Source organism: Tinamus guttatus, unplaced genomic scaffold (assembly GCF_059628265.1).
Source record: "Tinamus guttatus ecotype Peru unplaced genomic scaffold, ASM5962826v1 Tinamus_guttatus_pri_ptg000423l, whole genome shotgun sequence".
NCBI classification, from domain to species: Eukaryota; Metazoa; Chordata; class Aves; order Tinamiformes; family Tinamidae; genus Tinamus; species Tinamus guttatus.
In genome coordinates this window covers 2,554,167-2,573,044 of record NW_028288957.1, presented here as the reverse complement: position 1 = coordinate 2,573,044, position 18,878 = coordinate 2,554,167, and the positions used below count along the sequence as shown (strand labels likewise).

The following is an 18,878-nucleotide window of genomic DNA, read 5'->3' as shown; positions in this document are numbered from 1 at the left end:
AGCCCACTCTGCTATTAGCCAGGCCAAAAGCCTGCTTGCAACTTCACCACACAGCGTGCACTCGTGCAGTGCGCAGTGTCGCACAGCTGGAAAGAACTAAACTCAGGGGACTGCAAAACAACTTGCACCTTGTTTATATACTAGATACCTATGCTTTCTGTAGGGGTGGCCATGCAGGAACTCTCTCACTACGAACATAAAATAAAGTTCTTTGTGGCAGGCAAAGCTGTAGCATCTCAATCAATGCTGAGAAAAATCCTTACCTCGAGGATGCAACAGAAAGCTGCCTCCCTGTGACACAGGCTCAGCATCTCCAAGCTTTACTTCCTGAAGACACACTTTAATCAATCCACTTTTATTGAAAATATTGCATTAGCATTTATTTTGCTCGTCTACCTCAGTGCAAAATTAAGCTATTTAACATGAAAATTATAAGAGAACTGCAAGCAGCTTCATAAAATTAAAGACCAAATAGACTGATACCAGGATCAGACTCTTTAATCTGGTGGATATGGAAGGGTGGGGTAGGAAGAAGAGTTTTGTTTTAGAGTCTGATACATAATCTATTTTGCTCTTTTAACACATATATTTGTTATTAAAAGCCGCTGTTCAGCAGTATAACATGCATCTAAAAATTGACAATACGGGGCATGATCCATTAAATATACTACCTGTGGACAAGAATCATTCAGGCCAGAAAGATTAAAATGAAAAGCACCACGGCTCCGAGGCCCTTCTAGAAGACGTTTTCTGCAGGGAGAGTGTAATGCCATTCGTCAGCGCTCTACTGCAACATGCTCTGAGCACTAGCGTTTGGTCCATTTCTTGCACGTTGGCTGTAGAAATGCACTTCTTTGGAAAAGCAACCGTCATACGCTTTGCAAGTGCAGGGTGACTTCAGACACCCAATTTATTCGCCTGGGTGAGGACAACCTTCAGCACAGGCATGAAAGCAGAGGTCTCGCTGAAGTTGCTGGTGCTGACTATGTGAGTGTGGATGTTCAGTCCTTCCATGTAGTTGCGGGTCTCGATGCTCTTCACAATGTTGTGCAAACCACTAATGATGGTTGGAGAGAGCTGCAAGGCAGACAAGTCAGATCAACAGAAAGAGAAAGGGCTGGCACACTCATGCCTGGCTTGAAACCCCTGCCTCTCAGTAAGGTGCAGGGCCTGGGTCTTCCCACTTGACTGCATCTGACTTGCAGGGAAGTCTATGGGCCTCAAAGGTTCTACATTTTCAGAGATTTTTTTTAAGTCTAGTCTTCGCTACCTACCATTCTTGGACAACACATCAGAGGGGTTGCATCCATGGATGGCTTTTTGGGCCATGATTTGCATTAGCTTAAGCAAAAATGTAAAATCAAAACTTACTGTCTGTTCCCTAAGTTTGTCATAAAGAAACTCCAGGCGTTTATTTGCATCATCCAGTTTCCTCTTGGTTTGCTGCAAGAGAAAAATAAACTGAAATCAGAATAGCATTCTGAATTTCACTGTTCTCAGTGGTAAATGATTTAATTGCAAAATGACCCGAACAACACAACTCCTTCGTCAACATCCTTTTCCTTTTCCTAACACATACTTCTCATTCTTGATGTTGCTAGGAGAGATGACACTTCTACCTACCTACAGAATAGTAAAACTTGTGAGGTATATCCCAAAAGCTACCAGGCATTTGCAAAACTCAGTGGCACGTCTGATATGACCAGTGTAGTACAGACTGCAAAAGGAAATTGGCCTCCGTGCTTAACTGGAAAGTACTGTTTATTTGTTGGATAGAAGTTGGAATTAAACAGCCAGCAAGGCCACTCGGTACTTAAGGCCACCTGCAGTCCTGAAAAATGAATATATAAAACTCAGTCATTTAGAGCAAATTCTATTTATATTTTTTCATTCACTTGTTCTTACAAACAGAGATAGCAGGTTTTACTCCAAAACAACTAGAATAAAAAAAGACAGTATTTAAAATCATCCTGAGTACCATTACAGAAACAAAACCAAAGAGAAGGCCAACAGCATTAAAAAGGGCATCAGTACATATGGGTATTGGAACTTCCTCTTAAATCAGCACACACATCAACCCACTTTGACTTAAGTAGCACTACTTCCTCTGGCTACTCAAAACTTTCCCCGGATTAAATCATGGCAGAGACCAAAAATGGAAAGTCTAAGAGACGCTCCTCAGGTGTGAGGACAGGCTGGTGGCTCTGTGCTGTGCCAGATATTAGGGAAGGCATAGGGGCAATGTGGCAAAAGGCACGGGGGGAATACAGCCTTTGGATGTTTCAGACTATGTGGAGAAGTCTCTTGAGTGATACTGATGCTGCCAATGGACTGAGGCAAGGAAGGAAAAAGTAGCCCAGGAGAAGCATTTAAGATGCAGCCTTTTGGACTAACTCTCAGTTACACGACTTGAGGACAACTGTTTCTAAGCCTGTGACAGGTCATTTTACAGACAGGTCAAGGGAAGAGAAATAAATGTGTCCACTGAACAGCAAGAAACCTCCTCAAGAAGAGGAAATTAGACGGAAAAAGCGCAGGTAGTTTTTTGTCCTGGCCCTCTGCTTCCTGTTCCAGCCCCTGTGCTGCAGCACCTTTCATAGCATAGCTTTCCCCTTTGGCATACAGCAACTGAGGGTGTGTCTATACATGCTGACACCTACAGCCAGGGCAGCACTTCTCATTGCTGTGTACCTGGATACGCTCGCCCAGCCTAAGCAGACCAGAGCACGTTAACAATAAGCAAGGAAACAAACAGTGTTGGTACAGTAGAAAAGCAACCTCGATGAAGACAGTGCGAACAGAGCAGCGTTGTCTCCATTGAGTGCTGGTTGCCTGGGAGGAGGGGGAGAAACACTTTCACAGGAAGAGGCAGCCCCAAGGTCTGTACAGCACCTGACTTCTAAACCACTGCTTTGTAGGGTATTCTTTAAAAAAGAGCTTTTGAGCAATCAGACACTACTGAACTGTGCAGAGCCTATGTCAAAATCACCCACAGCCTCCAAGAAGCTTTGGCAAAAGAGCACAGGGTGGATCCAGGAATAAACTAGTGAGCTGGCACCCAAAGGGAAAAGGTGGTCCAAGTATATGCCCACCTTGAGTGGAAGCTACAGAGCCAGCTGGAACGGTACAGGAAATGTAACCAAAATGACACTGCAGAGCCAGCCTATGGCTGTGCTGCCACAGAGCCCGCCAACAGCTCAGCTCCTCGTAGCAAAAGAAGGAGCGCAAAGTCTGTGCTGCTCACCATGCACACGCGGCGCAGAGTCCTCTGAGGACCACTATCCTGCCTTTCACCAGCAGCCCTTCAGCCTGCGAGCACTGAGCAGACGACATCCGTGCTCAGGGCAGGGTGTTATTTACCAGCCACTGGAAAAAAGAGGAGAAGCTTGGAAATGGATGGCTCGTTTCCAGAACCTGCCTGTCACAGGGAATGGTTATCCCGTCCAGCTCTAGCAGTTGTGTTGCAGCTCAACCCCAACCAGCTCCAGCCCTCATTAGGAGAGGGCAGTGAAGGGCTGCACCGGTGGGGGTTTGTGACGGGCTGACATGACCAATCTCCTCTGTGCCAGAAGCATCCTCCTCTCCACATGAAGACTTTAAAAGCACGAAAATGACCCTCAGTCAACATCCTCAGAGAGCTGGGCTGTCAGCAAGGCTATGCTCAGACTCAAAATAAGCTTAAACACGAAGTGCATATAGCTTTGCTATCCATTTCTAGACAGGAGTATCCCCAGCAGCAGAGTTTGTGATAGCTGGGTGAGCAGCAGGACGTTCACCTGAACGCAGGCCTACTGCAGGCACGCTGCCAAGACCTACCGGGTCTGAGGCAGACATCAGGCACCTTTGGATGAGAGCTTCAAACGTGGTCTTCAGGATCAGGTGCTCCTCAGGGATAGGCTTCTTGGTAATCTTCTCTGTTGGCAGTGCCTGGACGTGCTATAAAACAGAATGGTGGAGGCTTTTCCAGGCCATTCTATGACTCCATGTAGTTTTAAACTACAGCTTGGCCCAATTCCCCCTCCATGTAGGTGTGTGGAGGTGGACAAGGCCTCAAGCAAGTACAAGAGGTTCTTCTATTCTATGCCTGGCCAAGAGGATGCAAGCCCACAAGGCTTTGCTGATGTACAGAACGAAACCAGTAGCATGGGAGGTAGGTTACCTGGATGGCATTGCCGATTGGGGCTCCGGGGGCTCCCTCTGTGCTGGTTTTGGAGACAGCAGGAGGCACGATGCTTGGCCCCAGGGACTGGGGAGCAGGCTGGTAGGGGCCCTGCAGCACAGGCTGCCCCACAGGCAGGTGTGCGGGCTGCAAGCTGGGAGCACCCACGGGTGCTGCTGGAGCTGGAGGCTGCTGCATCTGAGACTGCGGATCCGCCAGCGGGTTCATGATGGGGGAAGTGATGGGAACCGGGGGCATAAAGTTATCGGGGACCTGGGGGAATAAGAAAACACAAACCCAAGTGTGTTCATCCTGCCATCACAGCAGCACCGCAACTCCCAGCAGAGCACAACTCTTAGCTCCCACTGACCGGTCTGTCTTCCCAACTTGAGTTCAGCCAGGCACAGAGCTGAGCCCCAGGCTTTACAAAGCAAAGCGACCAGAACCTGGTGTCTGTCGGTCTTTACACATGAGCATTTTGGATACAGCAAAATGTTTTGTAAAGAGGAGAGATGACTAGGTAAGATGCTGGTGTGTTCAAAGGCATAGAGGCATCAAAACAAAAGGAACGACTCCCATGGGAACTTGCACATTTCTCTGTGCACGGAAAGAAAAAAGATTACATGGCACTGAATGCTACGCTGAATCAATGATGCCTGAATTAAAATAGTAGCTTGGACAGCAAGAAAAGTACTCCTGTTACACCGACAGTTATAAAAGCAATGAATCACAGCAGTAGATTTGTGCATGGTGAATAATAAGTTCTTAGGAGGAAAACAGTTGAAAATACTGCTCTGGCTAGCAATGTAGATGTCTTGAGTCATTTAATAATTGCCTAAACCCATCCCCTCACACAGTGAACCTAAGGGAAACACACAAACATTTCTGATGGTGGTGGTAGGGGTTGTTAAATGCTCAACAGAGCCACAGGACAAACAACAGGATTCCTCACACAGAGAGGAAACTACCCTCAACGCTTCACTACGGCAGATGCCACAGCTCTCACAAACATATAGCAGTAGCAGACACTGTTTCCAGAAGGATTTTTATCAAGTTCCCAGCTCACTTATTCTCCTCTTCCCAAACACACTAGGCTTAGAGAGGAGCAGGCAACACTGCTCTGGAAATATTCTAGGCTAAAACATCCTAGGGAACAAACAGGTTCCCTCTGCTCTGGGTCAAACATCCCCAACTACTATGCCCTGCTGCAGTCTGAGGCTTTTTCACTCAACTCCATGAAAATTGTCTTACTCTCACCACATCTCCCAGGGTCAGACCCTCCATCAGGATAAACGGCTTTCAGCTCCAGCCAAGTCAGTAATCTGTAACAATTTGCACAGCCCCGTCATTTTGCTTGGGTATTTTATCTACAAACTCATCTGCTTGACTGCAGATTAAAATAGCCCAAGGTGTTTTTTTCCCCCCCAAATCAGGATCAATGTTGCCACTAAAAACAACTTCACCAAAAAGCCACCGTCTCTTTAGAGCTTAAATATTTTGAAGAAGATGTTGCATACTGGAAAGGCACTAAGGCCATTTCTGTTAGTGAAGCACAGGTTTTGCTTGCTGCTAACCCTCATCAAATTCCCCAGGACAAGGCTCAACTGTGATGAAACAGAGCTTCCTAGAGTACCTTCTTCTTCTTGGCAGCTCTGTTCAGAGCAGGAGGGTCGTTCCAGCCATTCTGAGGCCCTGCAACACAACAGGAAAAAAAGAGACCATCAATATCTTGAAGGAGGGGAAGGGCCAAGTTTTGCACTGCACCCTGGTGCTACCATCGGAGGTTTCACACTTGCCCGGCCCCTGAGCTGGCCAGGGTCACCTGAAGCCCCAGCAATCAAATCCACAGTGCTGTGTCTCTCTCTCCTACACACACCACCCTTCTGGCATCCACCAAGTTAAGTTCCTATGAGCAAGTGGGAAAAACCAATTGAGCAACCTCTTCTCTCGCTGGAGAAGCGTTTTCAAGAGGACTGCAAAGGCAAGCAAGCTGCCCATCACAGCCAAAATGCAACTCTGTTCAACAGACAGCTACATATACATAAATATACCCCCCAACCCATATCCCCAAATCCTTATGTTAGAAAAACCAGCACTGTTTGCTGAACTGCTTTTACATGATTGCTAATTTAATCATAAACAATTATCAGCAGCAGGGACCTTGGGAACTGTGGGGATCACCAGCGAGTGGGGATCACCTCCCGAGTGCTGCTGCAGTGATTGGACGCGGCGAGAGCTTTTTGTGTTAGGAAGCGCCGTGATCCCAGCAACACAGAGAACGCAGAAAAAAAGAGGCAAAAAGGCAACAGGAGATTTGAATGGTTGTAGCCTGATTCCCCCAGCCACCCTTGAGACACAAAGGAGCCACAAAGCAGGTTTCCCTGGTCAACTCCCTCAGCTTTGCGAGGGCTTCGTGTGCCAAGTGCAGAGCAGAGCTGTGGGGCAGCCGAGTTCTCTGCACAAAGGCCAATTCGTATGAAACAGGAAGGTGAAAGGAGAACATCTGTGCAGAATTGCTTCCAGGCAGCCTGGGATGGTTTCCTTGTAAGAAGCCTTTGAGCTCTTCTAAGGAAGAGCAATACTGTGTGTGTGTCTGCAAGATCTGCACCCACAAAGCTCAAGTTAGTGCGTTAGAAATGGCTCCCATCTCGTCCCGGAGCCCATGTACTTGGAATCACAGCATTTTCAGGTTGGCATTACGGCAGCCTTGCCAAGTAATCAGGATTTACTGCACAAAGCCACAGAAAGCCAACAAACCCAAATCCCCACTCAATGGACTTTTTTACCACAGTGTTTTTCACTTAGCAAATGATAAATGCACTTTATATGGCAGACGGCAACATCACTGTAGAATTAGCTTGGCCTGAAATTTCATTCGTTCCTGAGCTTTTTTTAAACAAGCTCCATATCCAGAATATTCTAGAGGGGTAAATGAGAAAAAAAAAAAAAAAAAAAAAAAAGTAAATAAAACCCCTTTCACATCTGATTTCTCATTAACAAAAGGCAGTGCCATCTCCTGACAGTCATTTGCCTCAGGAACACTACCCTGCGCTATCCACAACACTCCTTCCCAAAATATTTACTATTTCTGCAGTGCTGATAATAAAAATACATTACGGAAAACCTCCTGCACTGTTGCTGTTAATTAATTAATTTCTTGGAATAATTTGCCTTGAGGGAAGGAGGAGAGAAAAAAAAATAAAAAAAAAAAAAAAGGAAAACCAGCTTTTGTTTCTGTGGTTAAAAACTCCAAATATGTTGTTATTGGTTTCAATTAAGGCATTAAAATTGATTTGATTAAATTGTAATTGGCAAACAGCATTGCATTTAATGTTCTCTGAAGAACACATGCATTACTGATGTTTGTTCGATTAATTTCATGTAGTGGCTGCAATAATTTTCACATTAGGCGGTACCTAGTTCACCCAGCAAAGGAGAGGCCTGGTCTTGAGTTGGCAGGTTTTCTGCAGATAAAAATGCAAAGAGAGCTAGAAAACAGTTGTTGTTTAAAAACTAGAACAGCCTGACCGTACTTTTTTAATTAGCACCTGCACCCAGCGTGGCAGAAACGTCGCGTTCACAGAGAAGCCTCACGCCTGCGAGAGAAGGCAGCTTGCCCGCTCAAAGCAACACGCAAAGCCAAAAGGCAAGGCACAAGAACACTCTGCCACTTCCAAGAGGAGAAGCAGCAGGATGAGGTAAGTACTGGGGAATACTCCAGTCTCTGGGGTGGTTTTAATGCATTTTTAGGTCTGCTACCAACACTTCTCTCAACTCATGTCTGGGCTATTGCTATTTCAAACAAGATATGATGCTCTCTAATGGAAAACTGTTCAAAGTAGGTTCACTGAATTACACGGAATCACAGAATGGCTGAGGTCGGAAGGGACCTCTAGAGATCTAGTCCAACCCCCTGCTCAAGCAGGGACACCTCTGCACATTCTCTGCTTCTTCCCATTGCAGACAAAACACTTGCTAATTTGGGCTTCTTTTTCCAGTCTCTTTGCTTCAAGGCTCTTCTGTTGCTCAAGGGAGAAAGGTTGGTTAAATCAAATTAAATGTGGGCTTAGTGACTGATGGAAGCTCCAAGGACTCCTTTCTATATACATTTGCAAAGAAACAAAAACACACAAGGAAAATAACAGAAAACCAGCTCTAGAAGTACATCTTGAGCAGCATACTATGCTAATGGCCAGATGCTTCCAAGACTTCAAACTCCCCATTTTTTTCTTCCCCCAAATTTAATGGGTCCCATTTGCAAAATGAACATCATGCTCCCCCACCAGACCCTCGTGGCACACAGAAGCACAACAGCTCAAAGCCAAGGTGAGCATAACTGTGCTCTGCACCAGAGCACAGAGAGCCACAGGTTAACACCCACTCACACCTATAGATTTGTGCAAGCTCTATATAATCATATATAAAGGTGCCTTTAAGTGACCTAATGTCCCTGAAAGATAGCATAGCATATATAGATAGCATAGCATATACCATAGTATTTAAGAGCAAGTTTTTGCTCTTCTTGTTTACATGACCTTTCCAAGGAGTCATGCAAAATCTGTATGGCACGAAGGGTGCACTTGGCTCTGTCTAGATACCCCTCTCAGCTGCATAGTCGTGTTTCAGTGGCCTGAGTACACGGATCCCACCCTGGTTTGAGGCCAATGCTGACATTGGCATGGGCTGCCCTCTCGTCACACTTGCTTGCAAAATGCAAGCACATAAGGCCAGTCCTCAATTACTATTGCCCAAACCAGAGTGCCTTACTACTCCGAGTGCCAGTTGGGTCCTGTTGCTCCACTCTTATTGCACATGTGCCACCAGTGACACAAATACAGTAGTAAAGTGGATAAGAAAGAACCATTTTCTTACTCCTTGCATTTATTTGAAAGTACAGAAGCAATGCTGTCTGCATTATAATGTGCTGCCCCACTTGTCAGGCTTAGAAAACTTGCCAAAAACTCTTCCTCTACCCATTTTAATAATCCCTCTGATAGAGATATAAGTTATATGGGCCCTATCACATGGAGTCAGGAGAAGTCCCAGTCTTTAATGCCTAGCAGCAGAGACCCTGTCCCTCAAACACCCCTCAAACACTGGCTAATTTTTTCCCTACTCCCAGATGCAGTCATCCTTGGCTCTCCAGCTGGACCACCTGGCTATAAAGCTCATGTGTACAATGGGGCTGTTCATAATTCCTCCCTGGCATGACATATTCAAGGCTACTGTTTCCAAACTGGCTGGAACTGAAGGCTGCTAAGGCAGATACAGGTTTGTTGTTGTGAGCAAGGTCCCTGGACCACAGCAAACGGTTATGAGAAGTCCTCACCTCGGCAGTGTGCTCTTACAGGCATGCTCATGCTTTAAATTAACAACAGGATAGAGGCCATGTAAAAACATTTCTAAATCACTTCCAACCATCTTTAAAACATTCACAGCTACAGTAAATCCCATAACACTAGTGGTTAGGGAAAAAAATAATGAAAGTTAGGTGATTGCACAGAAAATGCTTTTTGAATTAAATATGCAGCAAACCCAGGGCATGACCTGCCTCTTACGAAGTGGAGTTGCCTGGAGGAATTTTATATTTACAAAACCATTCTGCAAGAGAAGGCAGGATTTTGTGTCACCATCCATCAACAGTAAATGATAATCTCAGAACAACATGGTGCTGTAGCACCGGCTCTTAGGCAAGACAGAGGCTCTGTGTCCACAGCAAGATCTGACTCCTAGAGACACGACTGCCTGGGCTGCTGCAGCAATCGAGCTGCGTTACCTCCGGATGCAGAGAAAAGATGGCTCATGTTTTAGAAATGCTGTGAATTACCCTACAAGCACAAGCAAACTTATTGTGGAGCATTCACGAGGAGAAAATACATGCACACACAACCCCGAGTGAGCAAGCACAACGCTCTCCCTTCCCTGCTTGCCCTCCCCCCGGTCAAGCGCAGACCTGTTCTCTGGGATGCAGGAACATCACTGGCTGCAGGCAGAGTACCTGTTGGTCCTGTAGGTAATGCATAAGCCACAGTAGTTGCTGGAGGTCCTGGCCTGCCATGCTGAAAGGAGGCACCAGAAGGAGGCAGAGGGAAGGGAGAGGCCGGATTCAAGCCGGTTGGAGAGGGCTGAGGCTGCCCCGGGTACAGCGGGGAGGGCACGGCATGGGAAGGGGCAGATGGTAAGTATGGAGGGGTAGGGCTCAGGGTAGCATTAGGGTAAGAGGCTGAAGCAGAAGGAGCAACAGGCTGCTGAGGCTGATAGACAGCTGGTCCCCCCGTTCCGAAAGAGTACGGCTGTGTGGACTGATACGCTACAGAGGGGGAGAAAAAAGAGATTCGGTCAGTACCTCAGTCATCTCTCTCTGCTTCCTTCATCACCTGACCCTCCTCCTCTCCTGTAACTTTTCCCCCTACAGCTGGTTGTCCAGGTCCCACTCCTACAGCCCCATTTGCACTTGGAGAATTGTCGCAAACCTCCACTGGAGGAGCAGGGATATGGAGAAAAGACTGCTTTGGCCACAAGGACTTGCTTCTCTCCCTGGCCTCATTGCCTCCAGCCACCTCTCAGGGCAGCGTTGGAGGTACTGCTGCTCTGGGGTGTGTTCTTTTGCAACACTGCAATCTCACAGTGCTGTATCCAGGAGGAAAAATGCCTGCTGCAGACAGGCACCAGGATAAACTCCACACCAAAGAAGTGAATGCCAGCCTCTGGAATTTGGTGTGATATCACAGCGGGCTCTGAGGCTCAACTTCCCTGACTCTTCTCCGACCATCTGTGCCCTTGAACATTTTATCCTAACTTCTGTGTGTACTTCCACGCTTGTGCTCTAACCAAGCTTGTGCACAGTCCCCTTCCTAGCTTATCTCTACCACTGCCCCGATCCCTCCTTTCCTCCTCAACCCCACTCCCTTCCTGAGAGACTCCCCACGAGAATTGGACAGGCCCACACACACAGACAAGTTGGGTGCCTGCTTGCCAGCTCTGTACCATTGTTCCAGGACTCATCTGGGGCTTTGGCCCTAATGCAGCTTACAAGGGGGCTCGAATTTGAGGAGTCTCTTATTGGCTGGAAGACTCCTCATCTATGAAGGCAGCTGCTGACAGATGGTGTCTGACATCTGGTCCCCACTGAGAAGCAAAATCCCTTGGAAGAAGTAAGGAGAGTTCTCCTGCCCAAGACACAGAACTGGTGTGATTTAAACCCTCCAAATCCCATAGACGTGACTGGCTTTCCCTGGGAAAGGGGGCCAAGGCTGGCCCACCTGTGCGAGACGGGTGCTGCTGCTACTTACTCTGTGGGTACGGTGGTCGGGCCCCTGGCTGCAGGTACATGTTGTAATTGGAAGAGGAGGTTGGCGGAGGGGGCATGGTGGGGTTGACAGCACCTGGCATGATGAACCCTGGAGGAGGTGGGTTGTCTCCCTGAGAAACAAGATTACAGTAAAAAGAGAGGGGGAGAGAAGAGGATTTAGTGGTAACAGCAACACAGTGCAGAAGCAGAACTGAATGACCAGCTCCCAATTCAAGGCCTAAAACCCCATCCCCTTTAATGGCCATCCACACAGGGATGAAGAGCTCCAACAATCCTGCTGCCTTTGGACATCCAACTTTGTGCCCTGCACGACAGTGAAGCACAGAGGTGTCACGCATGGTTTCAGGAGCAGAGGATCAGGCAACTCCCTGCCCAAGGAGGAGGCTCTTGCGCAGCACTGTGTTACTCGGCGTGTCGGAGACAGCCCTGCCAGCCACAGCTTTCAGCTTAGGGACTTAAATCATGACACTTCCGACTTCAGAGAGAAAGAGGAAAGGACCAACTAGTCTCATTGCGCTCCAAGTACCCTACGGCGGGGCAATAACTGTGGAGCTCAGTTGGCACAGGGCTTTTCAGAGTCTGGGCACTTAGCGTGGGGCACAGAGCAAAGCAGAGGCTCACAGAGAGGAATAATGAAGGTTATACCTGTGTGTCACAGGGACAGCCTGCAGGAGGATGGCTGAGAAGGGCAGTAGGAGTTTTGTTACTCCAGGTAGTGACAGTAGGGGCAATTCTAACCTGAATTGAACAAAGAAATACCAATCATGGAAAACAAAACAATCCAAAAGTCTATTGGGTATCACGAAGTGCGAGGCAAAGAGGTAAAAATGCAAAAAAAAAAAAAAAAAAAAGCATGCTGGGACTTCTAATGCAGCCATAAAATCAAATTGCTGTAGGAAAAGTGGATTCAAGACAGATTCAATCACTGTGCACTGAGACTTGGGTGACTCGCAGAGTGAAGGCCAAGCACAGGGAAGGGGCAGCTATTCCAGGCCATGGAGCAAGTGCAGTGTTAGGCGTGCCAGGAAGCCAGCTCTGCCATGACACGGCTGGTACCCAGCTCTCTGGTACCACATTTTCCTAAATGCTGTGGAAGTTCCACCCCCGCCCCCAAGCTCCTGCACAGTAGGCAGCAAACCACCACTTATGAACTCCATGTCCTGTGCTGAAATCAAACATACTGCCTGGCACAAGCATGGTCTGAATCTTAAGGTCTATTAAAAAAGATGGAATCTACAAAAACAGTGCTCTCACCAGCATCTTTTTAATGACACCCTGCAGGTGTGCACAGCCCCTTGCTGGCTATCAGATGCCTCCTTTGCTAACCCTTATTTGTCCCCCGAAGCCCTTTCAGCTCTTGGCACTTGATGGAACGGAAGGCTAATCCCCGCAGTGCCGACATCCCGGGGTGGGGGAGAGCCGGGCCAGGCAATGGGATGAACACCAAGGGACCTTCTGCAGCCAAGAACACTAAGAGGACACTGACACCCCCACTGTGGCAAAGGCAGAGGCAAAGTCACAGCCCCGAGGCCCGGGCTCACTTCAGTGCACCCATTTCTAACACTGTGTGGGGTCAGCCTAATGCTGCAGTGAACAGCGGCTGTCGATGTCCACGTAACTCTCCTCACTGGAGTGATTTAAATGACTCTGCCTTTTCCTTTGATACTTGCTCTCTTCCAACTAAAAATACTGTGCAAAAAATCCATAACAAAAGGAAACTGAAGTTTCAGAACATGTTCCTATTTGGGGCAGCAATTAAGCAAATGCTGCCTTAAGTTGGAAGAAGCTGATACCCTCTCCAGATCTTGACTTTACAGGCAGCTACTCACACGCAGGGTGCTCACAGGTCTGTATCACACCTGGGCTTTCTGTCAGGTGCAAGGCTTACTTAAATAACTTGAGGTGTTTCTAAAATGGTAGGAAAATGTGAAATGGATATTCCAAAAGCACTGTTAAGATGATGCCATCTAGAGGAAAGCTGTTTTCTCCACAAAGAGGAAGGAGATACTGCCCTTAAAGAGCATCATTTCCAAATGCAATTCATTGGTCACAGGAAGGAAGGTCAGAGACAGAAAAAAAGAGCTCAGACAACTATTGGTAATGATACGTTTAACATCAGATATAATGGTGTTAGTTAGCAAGGTAATGCTCCAAGCATGGGATGGAGGTTTTGGTCCTTCTGAAATCTACCTTGTCAACACCCTGCAGAGCAGGTAAAGGCATCCCAGTGAAGGCAGCCACAACCATTGATAGAGAGTGGCAAAGAACCAACTCCACCACCACTTCTCAACTATGTGTTTTTCTTCCTGCACCACTTTTTTCTGGTAAGCAGTATTTGAAGGGCAGCACTGACAACTTGTGTCTGTCTCCTCTGTGCAAGGACAACGTCCCCATCACTGACACTTCTGCTCTCCCAAAAAAACCCAGCCCTGAGCCCTTGGACACAAAAAGGCCAGTGGTATCTGGGACTCAGCTGAGCAGCTTAAGGACTTGGCAAGGTTTTGGAAGTGGACACGCAGCCAGGTTGCACACCATGCTCCAGTGCCCAACAGCGTCTCCCTGTGTGACGCTGCGCTGTCCTCGGGCTGGCCAAGGAACAAGGGCATCTGCCCTCCTCATTTCTCTTCTTGCTTCCTGCAGGCCCTCCAGCTCGCTAGCCCCGTGCTCACCATCTCGCTGTCTCAGCATAGCTCACGTGCAGCTCTGCTCAGGCCCTGGGAGGTGGCTTTTACAGCAGGCCACCCCAGCAACAACCGCCTCGAGTTTGCTACTGCTCCTCACATGCAACTTCTACCCGGCAGAAAACTACAACATTCTCATTAAAAAAGAGGGAGAAAACTGCTCTGCAGAGCCAGGCCACTTAACAAGGGGTTTCAAAGATGATTCTGGAGGAGCCTCCCTTGAGGCACAAATTAATTCTGCCCACAAGGTTCTCGGTGGTTGTCATACACTCACAGCTCAGATCAAGAGAAAGGAAAAGCGATTGTTCTATCCATCATTTTCCTAAAAACAAGCACAAGGTCCCCCCTCACCCCACTTACCTGTTGGTAATACTGCTGGGCTGGAGCCTGGGGTGCTGGCATCTGTCCAGGCACAGCACCAGCTCTTGCTTTGGTCACTGGCTGCCTCTCATACGGTGCCTTCGGGGCCTCCTGGCCCACTGCGAGCTCCCCTTGGGCTCTGCAAAGCCTGTCCCGTAACAGCACTATGTTTGGCTGCAAACAGGAGAGCACAGCAAGGGAAGGTCAACCGTGCGGCCTGCCACCCAGGCAGCCTGCAAACCCCGCCATTTGTAGCGAGGGCGTCTCAGGCAAGGCAAACAGCCTGACCCTTGGCATCCTGAGGAGTGTTTCAAGAGCAGTTCTGCAGCCTAACGGCACTACACAGATCTCTGCTTGAAGCAAGCCTGTTAAGACAGACAAGCAAAGGGCAAAAAGAAGGGGTCACACACCTGGCTGGTGTCTGCGGGGAGGAACGTCAAGGCTGCAGCAAGGCTGCCCTGCGCGGCCAGCAGGCTGGCGTACTGGCTCATCTTCTCGGCCAGGAGGGCTCCCACAGCGCTAGGGTCCACGGCCTGGGTGAGCTGCACGGCTTTGCGCAGAATCACAACCTTCTCTATTAAGTCCTGGAAGAGGAGAATGAGGAGACAGAATGAGGACAAGGAGGCAAAGCAGTCGCAGGCTAAGCGCTATATCGGCTGCTCCTTGGGTCTGCACTAGCAGACTTGGCTCTGGTAATGAAAAGGCCAAACCAAACACATGGACAGTTACAGTCCAGTTATCGCTTTCCCAGCGAGTGGGATGACAGAAGAGCAACCAACCACCAGTGCCTCCTGCCTAAGCCAATGTGTTGTGTATAGCTCAAAGCCACAAGAAGTTCAAATAACCAAGATTTTGGGGCCCTAGCAGCAATATGCATGCTCTCCAAAAGAATACTCTTTTGTAAAATATTTGGCAAGAGCATCACTCCCACCACAACAGCTCTTACTCCCACCTTAGGCACCTCCTGTTCCTTCCTAGCATTTTAGTGGGTAAAGCCAAGCTAACAGAAGTAAAAAGGATCTGAAGTAAAAAGGAAGCTCCTTTAGAGCTGTGGACAGTTTTCTGTCTCTAAGTACTAAGACAGTCTTTCAGATATTCACCAGAAATCCTCCATATCTTATTTTCCTTCCATGCTCCCAAAAACAAGAGCCAATCTGTTGCCAAGTTGTGCTATTTTCAGATAACATAAAATTCAAATTACTCCAGTTGCTACTCCAGTACCAAAGGGACAGAGCACTGTCAGGTAGCATTACCTGAAGGACTTTCTAAAACTGACCCTTCAGAGGCCCTGAATAGATGGAAGAAACTAAAATGCTATTATAAAAAGAAATTATTCAGAAATTGCTTCATCATACTATTACCAATTCTTCTCTTCTCCCAAAATACTACCTATATGCAACATACTTCACTGCAGGAAATCAACCCCCCTAGATACAACCCCCCTAAAACCCTCAGGAGAAACTTGAGAAAGTTATTCTCTGGAATTAACTGTTGCCAGTACTATGTCAAATGATCCCTGTGTGTTACGCTACTCCCAGCATCTCTCTGCACACAAATACCAACCTGAAGGGACAAGGGGCTGTTTCCATCCTGAGCTTTGGTCCAGCAGGCAACCAGCTTCTCCACGTTGCCAGCACAAATGTAACAGAGACAAGCTTGCGTCTGCAGCAGGCTGTCACCCTCACTCTCCAGCCTGTTACCCAGGAGATCTAGACAAAATGCAAAGAAGATACCGTGAGTCACCCCACACTTGCTGGGTTTCTTCAGCACTTTTTCTACACTTTCTCACCTTTTGGTGCTTGGTCCGTGTCTTAGGGTACGTTCACAAAGCACAAAGTGGCTCTGAGCAGGGTCAGGGAATGTGGCCAGCATTCAGGTACCCCTTGTGCTGCAGCGGGGATAGACCCCTCCAAAACGCTCCCTAAACCAACCGTGTCTGCAGAGACAGGGTCAGTCCTGCAACTCATCTACTGCAGAATCTGTGTCTCCTTTCCCAAGGGTCAAAATGCTCTCACGAGAGAAGAGGCAAATGCTGCTCTGCAACATTTCTACTATCTCAGGCAGAGGCTCTCCAAACTGCTCCCTGCCTCAAAGGAGACTGGCAGCTGTGCATAGCACAGTCAAAACTCAGGCCCATCTGCTTACAAAGCCAGCTCTGTACCCCTCCAAAAAACAGGACAAGACAAAAATCAGGAACTGCTGCTGGAACACAGCACCTCATAGACTCCTCTCCTTTGCAGGAAGATTCAGGAGCTGTATTATCAACCAGAGGAGCTATAGCAAGGCCTTGCAATAACTCATCTGAAGGAAAACAGCAGAAAAAGAAACAAAACACACACACACACACAAGCAGAGCTTTGCTAGAAATTACGGGGATAAATGGTATCCAGGCTGTCAAGCATCCTTACCGCAAAGGGCTGCAAACTCCTCTGGCCTGGCGTAAGTCAGCACAGCAGCCAAAGCCTCCCTCCAGTTCTGCAGATCACAAAACTGTACAATCTCCTTCCAGTTCTTGGTTACAACTGCAGTGATAAGCTGGAGCAGAAGGAGACAAACCTCAGTAAGATCCTTGTAGCTGGGCTCATATTCCGTGAACAAAGTCCTTGTAATGCAACCTGCACAATAAATGCAACCTAACCACAAGGTCATCCCCCATTTCTGAACACAGGCACAGATAACTGGTCAACTCTCAGTAAAAACACCTTTCTTCTAAGGATGAATCACAGGAAAAAACGTAGTTCCCACTTTCTACAAAATTCTTTCCCTTGTCTTGGTCAAATATATAGAAAATCTGAAGGAAGAGATTGGAGAGTTGTAATACCTCATTTTTTCTTCACTTGTCCAATGCTACAAATGCAAACTATTTGTATCACCAAAAGCTTGCTTACAGACTCTGCCCTGGGGTGCTGGGTGCTTCTTTCCCCAGGTCACTGTGCTTTTTGACCTTCAGGCCTGCTCCAGAAAAGCACTTCTGCACATGCTCATTTTCAAGCAACTGCTGCAAACACCCTTGTTGGGCAAGGGACTAGCAAAGTGACATGTTCAACCAACTGCCCCATGCTCCTCTGTGGCCACTTCTCCCACATCACTGTTCTCCTTGTGCTCTTCTCATGCGAGTGCTCAGAGGCAATCATGTGAAAGAGCAGTGTCAAAAATCACTAGCATGGCAGGATGTTGAAAAGAACAAATAACCAGCTGGCCATAACATCCTTTTCCTAGACACGGGGTGACTCATGTACTCTGGCTATACTTAGCTATCCCTCTGTGCGTGCAGTGAAACCAAGCATCAAAGTCTCCGTTGCGAATGATCACAGGCAGGAATTAATACAACGCTACAGACACTGAGCATGAGCCTGTGTGCAGCACTGGAAGAATGTGTCAAGAAAAGACATTAAAGTGTTTGCTGCTTAAGATGTTTATCCCAATTAAGGAGATTTTACTAGTGTATACACAGCTCAAAGTAACACTAGAAATAGCACAAAATCCTTTTTCCCAGCTAGCATGCCTCCTCTTTCCAAGAAAATGTATTATAAACAGTAAAGAATGCTTGCTCTCATCCTGTGGATGCCTAACATCTATTAGGTTCTCACATACAGACATCTATAAGATGGCATGGAAACTTGTAATTCTAAAAAAGCGGGGGGAAGTTCTACCAAGAGGTTTCTTTCTAGCTGAATATACATACCCTGGTAATTTTGCTCTGCATCTTTGCAAAGTACTTTTCCTGCGTCCTAGAGAGCAGCTCTTGTCCGCCTGCGATGGCCAGGATAATGGCATCAGCCATGCGGTTGTCGTGCAAGCAGAGATCGACCGCGCTTTCAAAGTTACCCGTCAGCAACGCCTGGGTAATCAAACCATCCACATCTGCAACAGGAAAAAGGAGGGCATTTTCAAACACAAGGTTTGGTTAAGGATGGGACAACAGGTATCTACAGGGAGGCTCACGTTCATCTCCAGTCTCAAACACAGTGAAGTCAAGGCCAAATCTGATGGGACACTTTGAGTCATCACTTATCATGCTGCTGGAACAAGATGCTACCATTTCCTACAGGGCACTATTGAATCACCTCAGAGACAACTAACCTGAACCAGCATCAGATACAAAATTAGATGCAGACAGGACTCAAGGGCTTCTGTGTACAGAGGATGCCCTGGGAGCTTCTGTGCAAATAGCAAGGTGCTATTTTTACAGAATTGCTCTTTTATGGCATCAGAAATCACGTTCAGGTAGCAGCATTTCAGTGGTGGGGCATGAGTGCTGTGTACTTCCCTTCCTTCCCTGAAAGACCTGTGTTATGAAGACCTGTGTTATGAAATTAATGGAGGTAGAGACAAATAATGATAATGCTTTATGATCTGCACAGAA

General features: G+C 47.4%; 1 protein-coding gene across 8 annotated transcripts in view; it reads right to left on the bottom strand.

Annotated features, from left to right (window-relative positions):
* Positions 1-482: 482 nt before the first annotated feature.
* Positions 483-18,878, bottom strand: part of SEC31A (SEC31 homolog A, COPII component) — a 31,817-nt gene continuing 13,421 nt past the window's right edge. Inside the window, exons 15-28 of one of the 8 annotated variants that reach the window (XM_088531642.1) lie at positions 18,198-18,376; positions 16,921-17,047; positions 16,076-16,221; positions 14,923-15,096; positions 14,513-14,686; positions 12,117-12,209; positions 11,452-11,581; positions 10,113-10,469; positions 7,576-7,623; positions 5,793-5,851; positions 4,160-4,432; positions 3,817-3,936; positions 1,372-1,443; positions 483-1,077 (exon numbers count right to left, since the gene is read on the bottom strand). In XM_088531642.1, the coding sequence (XP_088387768.1) occupies positions 898-1,077; positions 1,372-1,443; positions 3,817-3,936; positions 4,160-4,432; positions 5,793-5,851; positions 7,576-7,623; positions 10,113-10,469; positions 11,452-11,581; positions 12,117-12,209; positions 14,513-14,686; positions 14,923-15,096; positions 16,076-16,221; positions 16,921-17,047; positions 18,198-18,376 (2,132 nt within the window). In that variant the 3' untranslated portion in view covers positions 483-897. The remainder of the gene's footprint in view (positions 1,078-1,371; positions 1,444-3,816; positions 3,937-4,159; positions 4,433-5,792; positions 5,852-7,575; positions 7,624-10,112; positions 10,470-11,451; positions 11,582-12,116; positions 12,210-14,512; positions 14,687-14,922; positions 15,097-16,075; positions 16,222-16,920; positions 17,048-18,197; positions 18,377-18,878) is intronic. The other 7 variants (XM_088531643.1, XM_088531645.1, XM_088531644.1 and 4 more) reach the window with 7 other exon arrangements.